Raw genomic sequence first — 16,908 nt, 5'->3', positions numbered from 1 at the left:
GTATGCACATCCCAAATGCACTTCTGTGCAAGGAAATACTGCACTTAATACAGAAACATTTTGGATGTTTACTTCCAATTTAGAATGGCCATGAAACGGGGAGCTTGCGAACCAATTTCAGATATTTTTCTTACCTTCCAGGTGGTCATGAGTAACTAGTCCCAGAGACACCATGAAGGCAAGTTTCTGTTAAAGGGAAGAAAGAGGAAAAAATATATATATATCATGCCAATTCCAATCATTAGGAAGAACTACTTCACTCAGGCCATTTAAAGTCAGCTGATAGGTAACTAAGCAGTGAAAATGTTATTTCTAATACTTTGCTTCTATAAATCACTTTTCATCCATATATGTAAAATCGCTTTACAGAGGACAGATACAGTCCCATTTTCTAGATGGGAAGCCTAAAGCTCAGAAATAAGGAAAAGTCAATTACTCATGATCACAGAGCTGGAAGAGTTCAGGAAGAGAACAGGAAAGCGCTTTCTTTACATCCAATCCAGTGCTGAACTGACTGTGTGATTCGCTCTTAATAAATACCAACACAGTCCTATTGCCAGCAAAATATTGCTGGTTGCAGAATACGATCTCCATATGTTGCGAACTACTAGAAGCAACTCTAGCTTACATCTGCAGCTTTGTACAGGTTATGGCTCTCTTAGAGGATTCCAGTTTTAATGCAGGAAGCACACAGACATGTAAAAACTAGAAATTGTACTGACAACACTTAATGCTCACACCACAATCAGTTTGAATCCATCTGAAAAAGCAAATACATCAGAGCATTTAGCTGTATTCAGGTCCAAGGCTCTGTACAGCAAAAAGTCTTTAAGAAACAGCTGTTCTGGCCATTCTGGCCCCGCAAAGAGATATAACTAACCGGGCCTACGCTGGAATAAAACCTGGGCAGAATGTGGACATACCTGATTCTTTCCATTCTGCACAAAAAATATTTTATAAATCAAAATAAAGACAGAAGTGCAACATGAAAAATAACTCCAGAAGTCGAAAAGCTCAAAGAAATCGACATCAGTGTTGCAATCAAACCTTCTGGCTGAAAGACCTATCAAAGGGAAGTTTTGGTCTTCTAACTTACAAAAGACTCAAAAGTCCAACGTATTCCAGGACTGAAAAATGTAATGAATTGTATCTATTTAGATTTCCTATTCTATAGCCTTATGAGCTACTACTGTCTAGCAGAGATGTGTGGAATGTTAAAAGTTAAGGAGTTTTGAGTGGACAAAGGGGAAAAAATTGTTTTCTGAAGAAAAGAGTACTTCCTTTTCTTCTTAAAAGAAAGCTCTGGATGTGTTCTGATACCTGTGGATTTTCTTCTCGTTTTGGCTTCGGTGCAGCAGGTGGAGTAACTGTACGATTTTCTGTTTGCTTCTCTTCTGCTTCCACATGTGGTTTAATAGTCTGAAAAGAAACAGTGTTTCTCTCATTCAGTGATAAGAATGATTTTTTTAGTTAGATTAATAAAGCAAAACAAACACTGTAGCAGATGGAGGGAAAAAAACAGTTTAAAGCTGGCAGTATACTAACAAAGACTTAATCTAGGAATCTGAGGACTTAATCTAGGAATCTGATGCGAGAGGAAAGTTAGATAAGGTATTTTCCTTTAACAATGAATGAAACATGTCCAAAATCAATAAAGCAGCTTCATAACCGTTCCATTAACCCAAGCAGCCATACAAGTAATGAAAGTCATCTTAGAGTTAACTCCATTACAGAAGTCACTATACTAGATGGGAAAACCAACAAACACGTTAAGAAAAATCATCCCATGGAAAATTTCCAGGTAGAAACCATTCTGCATGGTACCCTGCATGATAGTCCTCAGCCTGTGCCATATCTATTGATGCCACAAACTGAGTGAGAAGGTAATCTCTTTTTTCCATTTAGCATCCTTTATCATATGGGGAAAATACCCAGAGAAAACACACATAATTAAACCACCATAATTTTTCTGTGTGCTTTCCAAACATTTCCTTGAATTGCCAGTAAATATTCAAAGAGCCAATAACTATTGCTGATATCAAAAGAAATAGGCATCAAAAGTACAGTATTGTAGAAGTACAATTCCAAGTCATAGGAAAAAGGCATGCATTGCTGCATAGCTGATAAAACAGCCTTAAGGTGCACACAAACCTGCTCATGTGAATTCATAAGCAGAACTGAGCATGAGCATATCCTTCATGCACAAGATTTTCACAATCTCCGTAGATGAAGATAACTTCAAGGCACATTCATCTATATGAAAGGGTTAAAAGTGGAACAAAAGACCGCTTCTCTTGAACTGAGGGGCCAGGAGTCTGCACTTGCAACCCAATTAGATCACACTGACTAAAGTGATGTATTATTTTGTAAGTCTCTTCTGGAGAGAGAATTTATAACTAAACTTCTAGAAACTGTTTTGGAGCGTCTCTCTCCTGCTCATTCAACCCAAGTCAGACATGGAAAAGTCTCTGGAAAATAAGTGAGACTATTTTGTCTCCAATCAAAAGATTACAGGAACAAAGAAGAAATGCCTACATTTATTGTGTGAAATACCCCGATGATTTTGCGTAACTTTTAGCTTTCTGGTGGCCACCATTTGTAAAATAGAAACACTGAAAATATTTTTCCTGTGTTTCTTAAAGGCTTGAAATGAATGTGGCTTTCAGTTTGTACTTGTTATCCAAGATATCAGGATAGCTCAGGAATGCAGCTTGCCTATGAACTACTGAAACTGAGACAGTAGGGGGAGCATAAAAACACTGAAGTATGAGAAAAGGTTCCAATATGCTATAGTAAAGAACATGATACTTTCTGCCCCGAGAGGTGCCAGTCATTCCATAATCTGCACTACTGTTGGAACATGAATATTTCAAGCACCCACTGAAAACTTCTCCACAGTTGTTATCCTCTCCAAATTGACACCATAAAGCAATAAATCTAAAATATTGCATTAGTAAGCACTTTCTCATCTGTACCTGTTTTTCAATGTTTGGTTTGCTGATCTGTACAGTTTGAGGTCCAGCAAGCCTGGTACCTGGGGCTGCTATCACAATGCTGGTGAGCTGTGCCATCGGGAAAGTTTTGGCTATGGTTGCTGTCTGCCCGTTAACAACACGAACTGGATGTATGGAGTTCTGTGAGTTGGGTAAAGAGGTGGGTGTGAACTTTGTCGTCAACATCACGGGCCTCTGAATAAGCTGAGGAGCTGCAAGCATTGGAGGAGGTGCTGGGGCAATAGGAATGTTATTTTGGGCGACAGGTTTAGGTCGAACCTACAGAAAACAAAAAAGATTCACATACGAATATCTTAGATGAACTTCTTTACTGTTTTTAAATCTTCCAGTCTAATCTGTGCAATGTTACCTAATTTCTTATAGAGTTTAACTTTTTAGCATAGTGTAATAAGTATGCTATGACAAGGAACTGCCACATTTTCAAGTCTGCTTCACAAAACCCATCCATAACATTTGCATATACATTCACTGTCTGTGAAATTGGCATTTGGATGCACAGACACTTATTTTGCATGCTCATTGCCAAATGCCTTGTACATGTCTAAAACAACACAATGGTTTTGAAAGCCCAATATTCATGTAGTATTTACAGGCACTGCTTAGGCTCTAATGTTCGAAGTGTGTTTCAGGGCTTTATACTGAGCCTTCAAGAAATCAAATACATAAACAGCTGACTGCCTCCTGAAAGACAGCCTTAAAATTTTCAGCAAGTCCTTGCCACTTTTGTCAACTCTATATATTACCTGCACAACCATTCTTGCTAAACAAAAAAATTTTTTCAAGATCATACATTAATCTCTAATTGACAGTGCTAAAGATTACAGGTAAATGTAGTCATTATTCTTTTTTCTTTCTTGGCCAACTAGAGTTTTCCAGTCCTCTACCATCAATACTTGCTTATTTCCGGCCCACTGTTAATTTTGCATTTATCACATAGTTACAGAACATAGAAATAGAATGCATTACTCTGAGAATAAAGTCTTTTTCATTATTTAATTTCTATTGTCCTGTCCAACTTTAATACTCCATATTGCATTTTATCTTCAAAAATTGAGTCATATTCTAACAGACCTCACCATCCCCAAATCCTATTCAGATACCAGCCCACATTTTTCCTTTCTTTTTCTTCTATTTGCTAAAAGTTGTAGACTTTATTCATAGTGCCACATATTTATTGCAAATTAAATAGTTCCTCCAAGTATTTTTTTTTAAGTGAAGAAGCAACCAGTGTCTTTCCCAAACCATGAAAAAATTGCAACATACAGTTTTATTGCTCAGCTGCAAACAGAGGTCACTGTCTGTCACAATGCAGAAATACCTGGGAACAATTTAGAGACTTCTTGTTTTTCCTTTTTGCTCCTGAGGAGCAAACAATGATTAGAGAGATTTAAGGCCTTGAGTGACACAATGATTTTGCTCATACCTCTCTAGCAGGTTCATTTCATTTGATGCAAATATGATCATATATGATCATCACACGCAAATCATGTAATCACAGACTCATGCAGTTTGAGAAGGACCTTAGGAGATCTCTAATCCAACCTCCTACTCAAAGCAGAGCCAACGCTAAATACAGACCAGGTTTCTCAGGGCTATGTCCAGTCAGGTCTTGGGAACCTCTAAGGACAGAGCTCCTGCAACCTCTCTGGGCAGCCTGCTCCATTCTTATTTGTTCTCACAGTGAGAAACTGTTTATTTGTACCATATCTAAGCCCTACCTGTTCCAGTTGATGAGCACTGTTTCTAATTCTCCTGCTGTCCACCTGTGGCTCCGTCTTCTAAATAACCTCCTTGTAGGTATTGGAAAAAAGGTTGTGGCTACATTCCCCCAAAAACTTCTCTTCTCCAGGCTGAACAGGCCCAGTTCCCTCAGTCTCCCCTCACAGGTCAAGTGTTCCTGCGCCCAACTATTAGGCCCGGTCGGCACCAATGCAGGTGGTCAATCCATCCCAGGTACAAGACTTTGCATTTGTCCTTGCTGAATGCCGTAAGATTCCTGTTGGCCCATTCCTCTAGCCTGTTTAGGTCCCTCTGAACAGCAGCACTGTGCATGAGAGAACTGACCGCACCCCTCAATTTAGTGTCATCCGAAAACCTAATGCAGATGAATTCTGCCCGCTCCACAGGGTTACTGGTGAAGACTGACACAAATTATGTTCATAGAAAGCATCTCCTATTTATGCTGTAATTTACTTCCTTCAGTTTTTTTTCTTCGTATACTCACCTGTGGAAGAAAATTTGGACGAGGAGTGAGTCGGGGAGGAGGGATGAACTGCGGCACTTTTATGGGCTGAGGCGTAGCCTGAACCTGCTATAAGAACATGAGAGAAAGTTCAGTAAGAAGAAAAAAGCTTTGAAGCTGCTCACCAAAATCAACATGCAGAGTGTATTTTCAGACCTGATGTTCCTCAGGTTGGTTTTCTGCTCTGTAAATAATTTTTCACAGTAACAGGTTCTTCATTAGAAATGCATTAAAGACAGAGCTAGCCTTACTCTCTAGTTCCTATACACCTTGGCTCATAAATTGAAGGGCTCTTTCCTTTTTGTCCAACTCCACTAATTACTAGGCTCTGAAGTCTAAAACCATTTCCCTTGAAGATAATGAAACTCCCATTTGTTTCAAAAGTTAAAAATTGCTTTTAAAACAGATACAAAATAATACCAGGCTCTGATGTCCAGCTCTATGAATCTTTGCCCTGTCGTACGGAATGCTATATAGAAGAACGAAAGAGCATCTCAAGTAACTAAAAAAGAAGTTGCAACTGGAAGCTGCAACTCTTCTGGTTTTAGCAATGACGCTATGAGGGGATGTAAATACACAGCTCTGAGCTTAGTTTCCAAAAGGCCATTCATTTTAAATAATTAAGCTTCGATTTTCAGAAGCCCTGAGTATTTCCCTGGCTACCCGAAATCAATGGGAGCTGCCACAGCACTAACCTCTGAATAGCACATTCTAGCTATCCCTTAGCTGAGTACTCAGTGAGATTCTCTGAAATAAATGCCCATTTTAGTTTCTACCCTTCTGTACTTCTGAACACCTAGGTAAGACTGCAATACTAACACTTACTTCAAAAAGGTCTTATGGATAGGAAAATATGGTGAAATTGTTGATGAAATGTAATTTAGACAAATAAATCATGGATGATTTTTAAAACAGAATCACCTCCCCAAACCTGTGTGAGTTATTTTGCAAAGGGGTTAAGCAGAAACGTGAAGGACAAATGAGAGTGGGTCAAGGAATGATGTGAGAAAAGAGAATAGTAGGAAAAACTCCACTCAAATAGTCTTCTCCACTCTGATTACAAAAATAAGCCTCACTAGGAAGGAAAATTACTTCCATTAGCATTACTAACATGTATCTTTTAATAAGATACTTTTAGTGAAGGTCTAGACCTTTACTCCAGAAGTAAAACTTCCCTGTCGTGATTCCAAACAATGCCTGGTTTCCAGTCCCAGAAGCATATAACCCAATTCCAAAATATTACTTCTTATATTTCCAAGAGGCTGATGAACATATTCACCAGGCTAACTTCTGGAAAAGACTGTGTGATGTACTCAAAGCACTTTCCCAAATGCTTACGGAAACAGGATCTGTGCATGAAAAACTGATGAGAGAAGATATGGTAATGAGCGTGGTGTGGTCTAACACTACAGAGACTTCATCGCGCAAAGGCAGCAAGAGAGATTGACTCAAAAAAATCTAAGAAATCCCACACTGATCAAATTAAGAAAGTCTATGACACCTCCTGTACCAAACTAGAAAGCTAAAATTTTCCAGAACAGAGCGACGTAGACTAAGTAGGGACAATACAATTACTATTTCCTCATGACTAACAGTTACTTACAGGGAAAATTTTACACAGAGGTGACGACAGCACTAATTTAATTCAGTAAAGTAAAGCAGTAATAACAACTTACGTTGATAATAAATGCTTTTCTCTTAGTCTCTTATTTTAACAATGTCAACTAATCAAGCTTCACAACATGATCCCAGTTTTCTCTTTTCCAGTGCAAAAACCCGACTGTTCTTCAAAATTTTTTCCGATAGTCCTCTTGTAAACTAGAAACACACATCTCCTCAGGGCAAACACATGAAACGCTTACCAAAGTTACTGTGTTTTTTGTCACTATTTGGACTGCCTCAGCTCCTGGACCAGAGACCTTATTTGTTGTCTGGAGGTTGACTGGAGCATTCTGTGCATCTGTGCTGAGGACTGCTTTCTGACTGTTGTTGATAGCAGTAACCATGGCAATGGTAGGTCTTTGACCCACCACGGAGGCAGGCATGGTCGCAGTTGCTGCTTTCAAGACGAGAGGTAGTGTCTTAGTGGTGATCATAGAAGCTGTAGTTACAGTTTTCTAAGGGAAACAGAAAACACACTGTAAGAGACAGACACTTGGTACCCGATAGGATGCGGCCTGGTTAGTCAGAAACAATAGTCAGAACAAGCAGGAAAAGACAACAGACACTGAGTCTATCTACCTACTCTGTAGAGATGTGAAAGGCATCTCATGCCTCTGAAAACTGAATAGCTAGAAAAAATTCTCATTTGGGGCAACTGTTGGGTATACTTTAATCCAGTCTACAGTATTACAGAATGATTCACAAACAATTGTCAAGAAAATTACAATCAAGTGTTAGTAGTGGCAGCAACGGCCTTTTGTTTCATATTACTTCCAAATGGGTACTGTCAATATCAAACCTTTAAGGCGCAAGTTTGTCAAACAAACCAGCAAACTAGCTTCTCCTCAATTAAAGCTCAGGTTTTCAAACGGAAACTTTATTTACAAAGATCCTCACAATCAGAGGAAGCAAGAAATGCATTCATAAATTGGTTTCCTTAAGAACAAAAATGGATTTTGAATTTGGGTATCCCAAATTTCAGTTTTAGTCATACATACAGGTATTTAGCCTTTAAGTTTCTTTCCTAAGAATATCAGTGGGGCTACCTCAGCAAAGCTACTTAGAATCCATCGAAAGATTCAAGTTTCATGGAAAAATCATTTACCACTGCTTCTATATAAAAAAGCCTGATGTACGAAGAACCCAAATTTTAACACTAGCCTGAGGCTAGATTTATCCTGGAGTTGTAAGTGCTGGCTGCTAGTCTGTCCAGCAGGCTGTAGGCAATTAAGTTTAACTTCTCTGAAATAAGATTTTTCTTTGGTGCATGCATGCAATTCCATGATTGCTCTTAGTCTGTCTTAGAGGGAGTGGTTTGGATCGCTTAATGCCAGCACTCATCTTAAATGCCTGCATACGCTATGCTTACAAATATGAACTCCTAGTATTGAAAAGTTCAACAACTGCAGTTGCATACTTTTGTCTTAAAATGTAGTCATTTAAAACGTTATGGGTAACAGAAAACGACAAATCCTGTTTAGAAAGCTACAGGGCTGAGAATCTCCATACAAAACCAAATCACAATGTGCACAGAAAAATCAACGCTCTACAGAATGGCAAGTGAACTTATTTTTCCTCTTTGGTATAACAAATCCATTACACAAATAATAATGTATCTTCAAAAGAGTTACTGGCGAGAAGAAATGCTTTTAGTATGAAGTAACAGCCATTCCCTTCTGAGAGCAGTGCTAGACCCTGGAACAGGAGAAAATGTTGCACCAGGGATCAGGCAGTCTTTTTTCATGTTCCTAACATACCTGATTTACACTGCTGGTTTTAATCACACAAGACCCTTCTTTCTAATGAAATAATATAAATGCATTTACAGTTGGAATTTTCAGTATTTTCTCTAATAATGTTACCTTAAACAAAAATGCATTTTACCTTCATACCTCTAATTTAATAATGCTTAAATTATATCCTCTGCTAATTCTGCACAAATGTGAAAAAAATCAGACATTCTATAATGCCAAATCAAAGGAGAATTCATGCTTCAATTTCATAATAATAATGATAATAATAATATTTCATAATAATAATTTCATAATAACACATTTTCCTCGTCTCAACACCAACAATTCCCTAACTTTTAGATTCAAAAGCTTCTTATTGACCTCTGCTGCACTTTCTCCAAACCAAGAGGCTCTCTTCCCCTAATGCAGTGACAAGACTCAAGCTGTTCCAATGAGATGTATGTAACAGAGTACCATCTTACATTCATCCCCAAACATTTTTAAACAAAGTGTAATCAATCATTTAATACAAGACTGTGGCTCTTTCAAGGGGTTCTAAATCTGTAAGTACTAAGAGTATGGCTACAGTCAGCAGATCACAGAGATTGAATTTCCTCGTTACTTTGCTGAGCCTTAATTACCTTGGTTAACTCAGAATCATCTAAAACTTTTCAGTGCATGAATTAATATTGAAGTGTCATTCATAGTAAGTCTGCATTATTTCACATTTGTAATAATATGACTTTTTAGCATGGCTTGCTGCTTTATGAAAATTTAAAAAGAAATCCTTCTTATTGGACTATATTAAGCATACTAAAATGTCACTATCGAGATAGTATATATACCTTTATTCCTAAATTGAATTGCTCTGAAAATAACCACTGAAAGCATTCTTTTTACTGACACAGCCTTAGAAGATGTATTATTTACAAAAGTAGTCATCAAAACATTTTCTAGAGACACAACATATTTGACTTTCCTTTATATGTGAGTGGGCTTTTCTCTGCCGAAAGAGAAGGCGCGTTTTGATAGAGGGGCGAGAGGACAGAAGCACAACCGTAGATGCAGAATGTGTACATAAGCAAGTGAGGAGACTCCAGAGCGATACCAGCATAAATAAAAATAGAACAGTCTTAAGGATAAGACCTGGCTTATTTCTGGCTTATTTTATTCAAATGAGAGGATGACCTGCCTTTAGGTTTACAATTACTTTCCAAGTACAACTGTATCAATTAGTCAGAAGGGTATAGCAGTTTTGTGGCAGTTTCACTAGAGGGCTCTTTAACTTTGAACAAAACCTCAGTTTTTACAACCCGGGAGATGACCTGGAAGTTAATGAATGAAAGCAAAATGTGGAGAACAGCATGAGACTGCTTTTGCAATCATGTTTCCTGACTGAAAACTGGAGGTGAATCAAACAGCAAAGAGTGATCCACTGTTTGCCTGTAAATATTTTAAGATACTAATATATATTTTTCTTTTTTTGTTTTAGCATCCATAAAAATTGTTACTGCTCAAAAATGTCTTTACCTTAATTGTCTCATTTTCTTTTTTTAATGAAAATACAATTACTTAAGTCTCAGAAATACATTTTTAGAGAGCATCTAAAACAATTTGTTGAATCAATCAGAGAACTAACACTCCAATCATTTCAATCCCCCAGCTACTTCTAGGAAAAAGGGGGTTGGAAATCCCAGTTGATCAAAGCCACGGTTGTGATTCATTGCCGTACGCATACAGTAAGCCTTAAGGGTGAATTCTGCCATACACCTGTCTATTTACAGATGACCTGTTCAGATTGCATCGACAGGAAGAAAGACCTCACACACTGTTTTTATTACAAAACACCTCTCTGCACTTTCTTTTTTCCTAGCAGACTTTCAGAATGTTAAGTATTCAAACAGTTGAGATTTTCAGGGAGTTTGAAATTCCCCTCTAAGTGAAAGCCTACCACTTTCTATAGCAAATTCTGGGATGATGTTTATAATCCTATACTGTATTGAAATAAAGTGTACTTTCCTGATATATCACTGCTTTTGAAAATTCAGGCCTTGTAATTACTGCTGTAATCCTTGCAGGCTTCATTAAGTATCATTTGACATGAGTTACATTTGTTTAAAAAAAATCGAGCAGAAAGAAGACAGAGCTGTTTCTTACATCTTTGTTAACAGATACAGGGGGCACTGTTAGTTTTTTATAAGTAAATGATTTTAATCATACACCTCAAACAGTGCATGTAAAGTCTTCACTGATTCTTGAGACCTATTGGGTATGGACAGGCAATCATTCTTGCACCTCTAGAAAAGATAGGTTAATTTGCTACACTTTTATTTATAAGACAGGCGATAATTCCACCCTCCTTTTCTGAAAGGTTCTGATCCAACTTTTAAACACTAAACGCTGTCAAAAAACCTCCGCAAGACCCACATGTGCATATGCATAGAGAGAGAAATTCACTTCGGTACACACTAATGGGCTTCAGTGAAGCGAAAGCTTGCACTTTGCTCTCTGCCCCTTTCTTCTTTGATCTTTGCAGCAAACTTTACCTTCAGCAAGAAAAAAATTGTTGCAGAGACAAGAGACATTCTCACGATATTTACCTGTGATCCAATCACGTTTGGAGAGGGTGCGGTAGACTGCTGCTGCTGCTGATGGTGATGCTGCTGTAGCTGCTGTAGTGGCTGCGGCTGTGGTGTCTGTAATTTGTTTTCTGACTGTGCCAATGGCTGTATTTGAAACTTACTGTCTGGCTGTTCCTGCTTCACTATCAAATTCTTCCGAAGCTGTTCCACCACTCTTTTCTACCAGATAAACAAAAACACCAACAGAAATGCTTACAGTTATTTAGCTGCATATACTAGAGGAAAGAAAAATACCTAACGAGCCTGATGTAAATAAAGAACCACTCAGAAGTTTAGCAGGATTTCTCATTTCTGAAATTTGAAAAGTAGTGTTATCTGATGGACAGCGTCAACATAAGCCATAGAAGACTAGTGCTGTTGTCCAGCCAGGTGACCCTCCTGTCCTTGCAGAAACCCGTCGAAACTTAGCCTGTACACAAAGCACAGTAAGGTCTCATTAACACATATTTGAGACTGGTTTGAATGTAGCAGTTAAACATTCTGAACTTTCCATCTCCTTCAAACGTGTACCATTCCTACACAGTCATGAAAAAGGACTTTGATTTGAAGTCACAAGCTGACTCCCAGGTGATGGGGTGGCCACTGTGCTACCAGGCATAGGAACTAAGCAGAGAGCGAGCCAATTTGAGCGCAAAGGGGAGAAGAACAGGCAGGGGAACAGTGCTGAAAAATACACGGAACTGCTAAAAAATAGAGCTGGGGCTGAAACTGGGATAGGCGTGCGGTCGTTTTCCTTTCAATATTACTGCTATCTGAAAGAAAATCAGATAGGGCTACCTACTCAGGAGGGAAAATGATCTGCTTCATTTCACTCAGTTTAAAGGCTTCCTATTACATTACAGATTTCATAAAAGTTTGAAATGTTTTAAAATAGATGTTTCTTCTCCATTGTGTATCCTTAGGAGGTAACTCAACAAATCGAAGAGCAGATCAGGTGACCTATGGGATAAGATATCATGCTGCTGCATGGATAATAAGGGGTCACAACTGAGTTGCTGTTCATGTTCCACTTCAGTGCAGACAAGGGTGCAAACATCACGAGACTTTGCTACCCTTTGCGGGCATGAGAGAAAACGGGCATTCTCTCCTACGCTCCAACCACCACCAAATTATGACAGCCTTGAAAAGTTTCAGACGGATCCATAAGCTCTCTCGCTCAAGAGCACGTGTACACTCAGCCCAGCTACACCGCATGATTAGCTTTGGAGGAGAGCAATGAAGCCAATAGAAATGATAGGGGCTTAACTGAAAAAGCCCTACTGGAAACAGAAATGCTTGGAAAAACTCTGGCGGAGCCATGTTTTGACAGAATAGGCTGTTTAAAGTAGTTCTGCTTATACAGAAAGAAAAAGGAAAAAACATTCTGCTAGAACAGAACGTTTCGGTGTTTGTTGCGAAGCGTTTTTATTAAGACACAGTACAAACCAGAGAATCAGAGTAAGGAAGAAACATCCAGTTATTTCAAAACAACTGAAACAATCTTTTCCTTCAAATTTCTTTCACGCAGTTTTATGACATTCTGAGCTAACTAAATAGCTGTTCTCTATGTTGTTCTTGCTGATATACTTTACACTTTTGACTCTAAATAGCTTGCTCAGGATAGGTTAAAACTCTGCTATGCCTAGCACACTGACAGTGTATCTCTACTCCAGAAGAAGGTAACACAAGGTGCAGGATCTCGGATTGGCAGATTTCAGAACTGGAACTTCCAAAAGGAAAAGAAAACACACGATCAAGCAAAGAAAAACCTCCAGTTTCAGAGGGCTGGAATTTGTGACCCCAGGTTACTGATCTTTTTGCAAAAGACTGAATTCAGCAACTATAAAGTATGCAGAGCAGAGACTGCCCGGCTTCTAAAAAACGCCCTTAGGTATTTTGATGAGGCTCAGCTGCCAGTCCTTGCTGGGGCTCTACACTGGGCTCTGAAGACAAGAGAAACATAGGTCCAGCATCACTGAAAAGTCAGAGTGTTTGTAACAGACGGAAGCGGGAATTAACTATTCTACACTGTAGCTGGAAGAGTGCAAAAAACAGTCAGAAACTGCAACCTGGGAGCTGTTTGTTCCCTCTTAGAACAAGGAGCAAGCAGTAAGAGCAGCGAAAGCTTTTCCCTAATTCAGAAACTTTTCACAGAGTTTTAAATGGTCTGTGACTATCAGCTCCCTCATACACATATGTATGCTCTCTGAAAAGATCAACCACGTTAACAAGCAAACCGAAGTGCCATGTCAGCAAGCGGAGACAAGAGCTGAAACACGCTTTCAGAGAGAAACCCGAGGGGGAGGAGAGGGGAACCGAGCGGAGCAGGAGGGGAAACAATGCAACATGACTATGCGTTACCTGCCAAAAAATGGACTGCACATAAGCTGCGCGGCAGACTAAAGAATTACTGTAGCCGGCACGAACAGGAAGGGAGTTTTGTTCTTCCACAGCTGCCTGTGTGAAACGCAGTGATAACGGCGCTCTTCTGCTAACTCCCTAACGGGAGGAAAGCAGCAGCAACAGCCCGAGAATTCGTTTCCATCTTGTTCTTTGCACCGGGAGGCAACATTAGTGAAAGGATTTAAAAAAAAAAAAAAAAAGGAAAAAAGGGCGCGCGGGCGAGAGGGAGAGCCAGGCTGGAGGACTGCTTCGCCACCCTGCTATTGCAGGGCGCGAGCCAATGAGGAGGGGAGCGCGGCGAGTCACGTCGCCCTCGCGCCCGGCCGGCCCCCCGCCATGCCCCCGCGCCGCCTGCAGAGCTGCGGGGGGCTGCCCTGAAGCGCCGCGCAACTTCATGAGCGCCTTGCACAAAACCCCCAGCCTCGGCACGTTTGGCGCAAGATGGACAACGCGAGCAGAGAAACACCGTCGCTCTGGGCTAGCCGGCGAGAGGCTGCTGAGCGCTGCCCGGCAGCAGCAGATCCTGCCGTCCACATCCATTATGCAGATATTAAACTGGAAGAAACTTCTAAGGCTTTTAAGACTCAGAGCAGCAAACTGGAAGTTTGTAGAGCGCGCCAACTGCTTATGCAGTTTATTAAGTTTCTTCTGACAACTGTCCATAAAAATACCACACTGCTGAAACTACAAAAATCACTCTCTGAAAGATTGTTGGCATTATCTGCTTGTTGCTCAATGCCGACCGCGAACAACATCCTCCAGAACTACTTAGCCTCCCTCCCAGGCCAGCCGAGGCTTTAGGGTCCCACGTGCACAGGAACTGTGATCAGACCTATACCAATGTTCAGCAGTGTTGCATCAGCCTCCGCATAACCTGAAGCCAAGCGGCACGGCTCAAAGCGCAGGGTGCCTCCCCGGAGCCCTGCTGGCCCCAGCGGCCGCGGGTCTGCCCTCCGAAACGTTAGCGGAGGCTCTTTTTATAGGGGACTCGACAGGACGGCAGCCTGGCGGGCGCTTCTGTCTGCTCCAAGACTTCATACCTCATTACAACTGTGTTTAAAAATGGTTCTTGCGCGATAGCCGACTGTCCTCAACTGTGAACGCAGTTTGTGCTGCAGTATGTACAGTCGGTATCACTGCAATTTGCAAAGGCTGGGATAAAGTCCTAGCTAGGTGCCTGGCAAAACCAGTGAGATTAAGGTATCCAAAAGCACTACATACCTCTTAAGAAACAGTCCTAATTCTCTAAATCCAATCATTGCCATTTTTCCTCCCCATTCCTATTTGATTACTAAATTCTTATTGACATTTTCCAAATTTTAAATTGAGGCTCAATCATAAAAACAGTATCTTAAATACAGTATGATAATTTTTTGCATCAATGAAAAATGAAGGCCTTCAGAAACTTCCATATTCCTAATATAGTTACATTTCCTGCAACACTACAAATGTACGAAAAGCGTTTGTCTTGCACCTCGAGTTTGCTGAATTCTCCTCAAAGCCCAATGCCAATCGTCTCTTTACATCCACAAGGTGGAAGAAACTAATAATGACATCTTTCTTTCCAAACTGTCTTCTGCCCAAAAAATAATTGCTAGTTCTCTGCAATGGTTAGTATCAGACTACTTCAAAATCCATTTGTCAAACAGTGCCCCGTAAGTACACTACATAATTTCAGAGCTCTTACTCTCTTGACATCTTCATCACTAGGTCTCATCAAGAGCTGTTCACACCGAAGAGGTCACAGAGCCCTAGACGTTTTACATGACTAATTCTTAAAGCTTGTAATTGTAATCAATATTGTGACATTCAGTGATACCACTTTCTCATTTATGCCACAGGCCAGATCCAATCACAGCACTGAAAGATTTTTTTTGGTTTCATCGAGCAGAAAATGTGCCTCCAGGTCTTATCGGCCATATATCTGTGCCCCAATGACACCAGAAAAGGCGTCTTCCCTGCGCTCGTTCCAAAAAAATGTCATGGAAACGTTACTATAAGATAAGGAAAATCCTTGGAACAGACCTAAGTCTTAGAAAGGTTTAATTATAACATTATTATCTAAACATTATTTCCATTTTAATTAAACAATCAATAAAAAAGTAGTCCTCTGAGTATAGCAAATATTTTAATAGTCATCCCTCATTATATCTGGCGATGCATTTTCTTTTAAACCCAAGAAAACACATTTTAAAAACACACTTACCTAAAGGAGGCTCTATGTTTGAACTTCAAAAATCTTTAAAAAGATTAAAATTTAAAAGTCTCTTAAAAAGGAGAGAGAAAAATAAAGTACTAAATGGCCTTGCAGTGCATACCTTTTATATCCTAAAATCAAAGCTGATGCAGTTTGCATTTATCAGCTGCCTGTTAGTGACCTGCTTTAACGTTCCACCAATTCCAGGAAGTAAGCTCTTACGGATACTCCGGTAGTCGCTCTCCACAATGAACTAGGAATGTTTTAAAAGTTGCCAACTGCTGAGAATGAAACGGTAAGAGAAAATAACGATATCAAAGAAGCTCCAAATTGGGAGTGGGCAGGATGGAGGGAATTTTACAGTTCTTCTTTTCTTACTTCCTCCCCTTGCCAAACCCCCATCCCTTGCTGCTACCCAATGAGAAATAAGTATCTTCGCCTTTGGACAAAAAAGAAAGATATCAAAACTTACACTGTAGCTAAAAGATTTCTGAACCCTGACACCGTTACTCTTTAAACTTCAAAATGCATACCCCAAATTGTAATTTGGGAGTGGAAAGATTACAAACAAGGAGTATAATGTACACTTATCTACTGGTTGAAAATATTGTCAAAAAATTAAAAAAGCAAAACTAAACCACAGAAAACTATGATTCAGAATTCCACCCCAGTGAGAACAGATACTGTTGTACAAAAACCTTTACATTTAATTCTGTAGACAGTTTGATCAAAGGACTACAGAAATATTTCCAGCTATTCAGTGGTTATCCTGTATTATTATGGAATCCTAAACCTCTGGCTACGTTTGACTCATATCAAAATATTTTATCAAAAAAAAAATCGAAACCAACCAAATTAGAACTTTATCCTCAGAAAAAAAGTGTGCTACCATTTCCTACTTCTTAAAGCTGATCAAACTGACATCCATATATTTTATTTGAAAAATAATCTCTCGGGGGGGGGGGGCGGGGAGGGGTTGACGCTATGTATAATTTCAGGCCCGCTGGAATCGGTGGGACTGCAACACCACACTCAC

General features: G+C 39.6%; 1 protein-coding gene across 17 annotated transcripts in view; it reads right to left on the bottom strand.

Moving 5' to 3' along the window:
• PHF21A (PHD finger protein 21A) overlaps positions 1-16,908 on the bottom strand; it is a 133,471-nt gene that overhangs the window by 15,869 nt on the left and 100,694 nt on the right. For 16 of the 17 annotated variants that reach the window (XM_068945853.1, XM_068945861.1, XM_068945848.1 and 13 more), the window contains 6 exons: positions 11,252-11,452; positions 7,119-7,373; positions 5,239-5,325; positions 2,976-3,272; positions 1,321-1,419; positions 135-186 (listed from right to left, as the gene is read on the bottom strand). In XM_068945853.1, the coding sequence (XP_068801954.1) occupies positions 135-186; positions 1,321-1,419; positions 2,976-3,272; positions 5,239-5,325; positions 7,119-7,373; positions 11,252-11,452 (991 nt within the window). Of the gene's footprint in view, positions 1-134; positions 187-1,320; positions 1,420-2,975; positions 3,273-5,238; positions 5,326-7,118; positions 7,374-11,251; positions 11,453-13,633; positions 14,046-16,908 lie in introns of those variants that run through there. The other variant, XM_068945863.1, reaches the window with a different exon arrangement.

This window comes from Struthio camelus, chromosome 5 (genome assembly GCF_040807025.1).
Source record: "Struthio camelus isolate bStrCam1 chromosome 5, bStrCam1.hap1, whole genome shotgun sequence".
NCBI classification, from domain to species: domain Eukaryota; kingdom Metazoa; phylum Chordata; class Aves; order Struthioniformes; family Struthionidae; genus Struthio; species Struthio camelus.
Note: the sequence above shows the minus strand (reverse complement) of the source record. Positions and strands in the feature narration are given on the sequence as shown.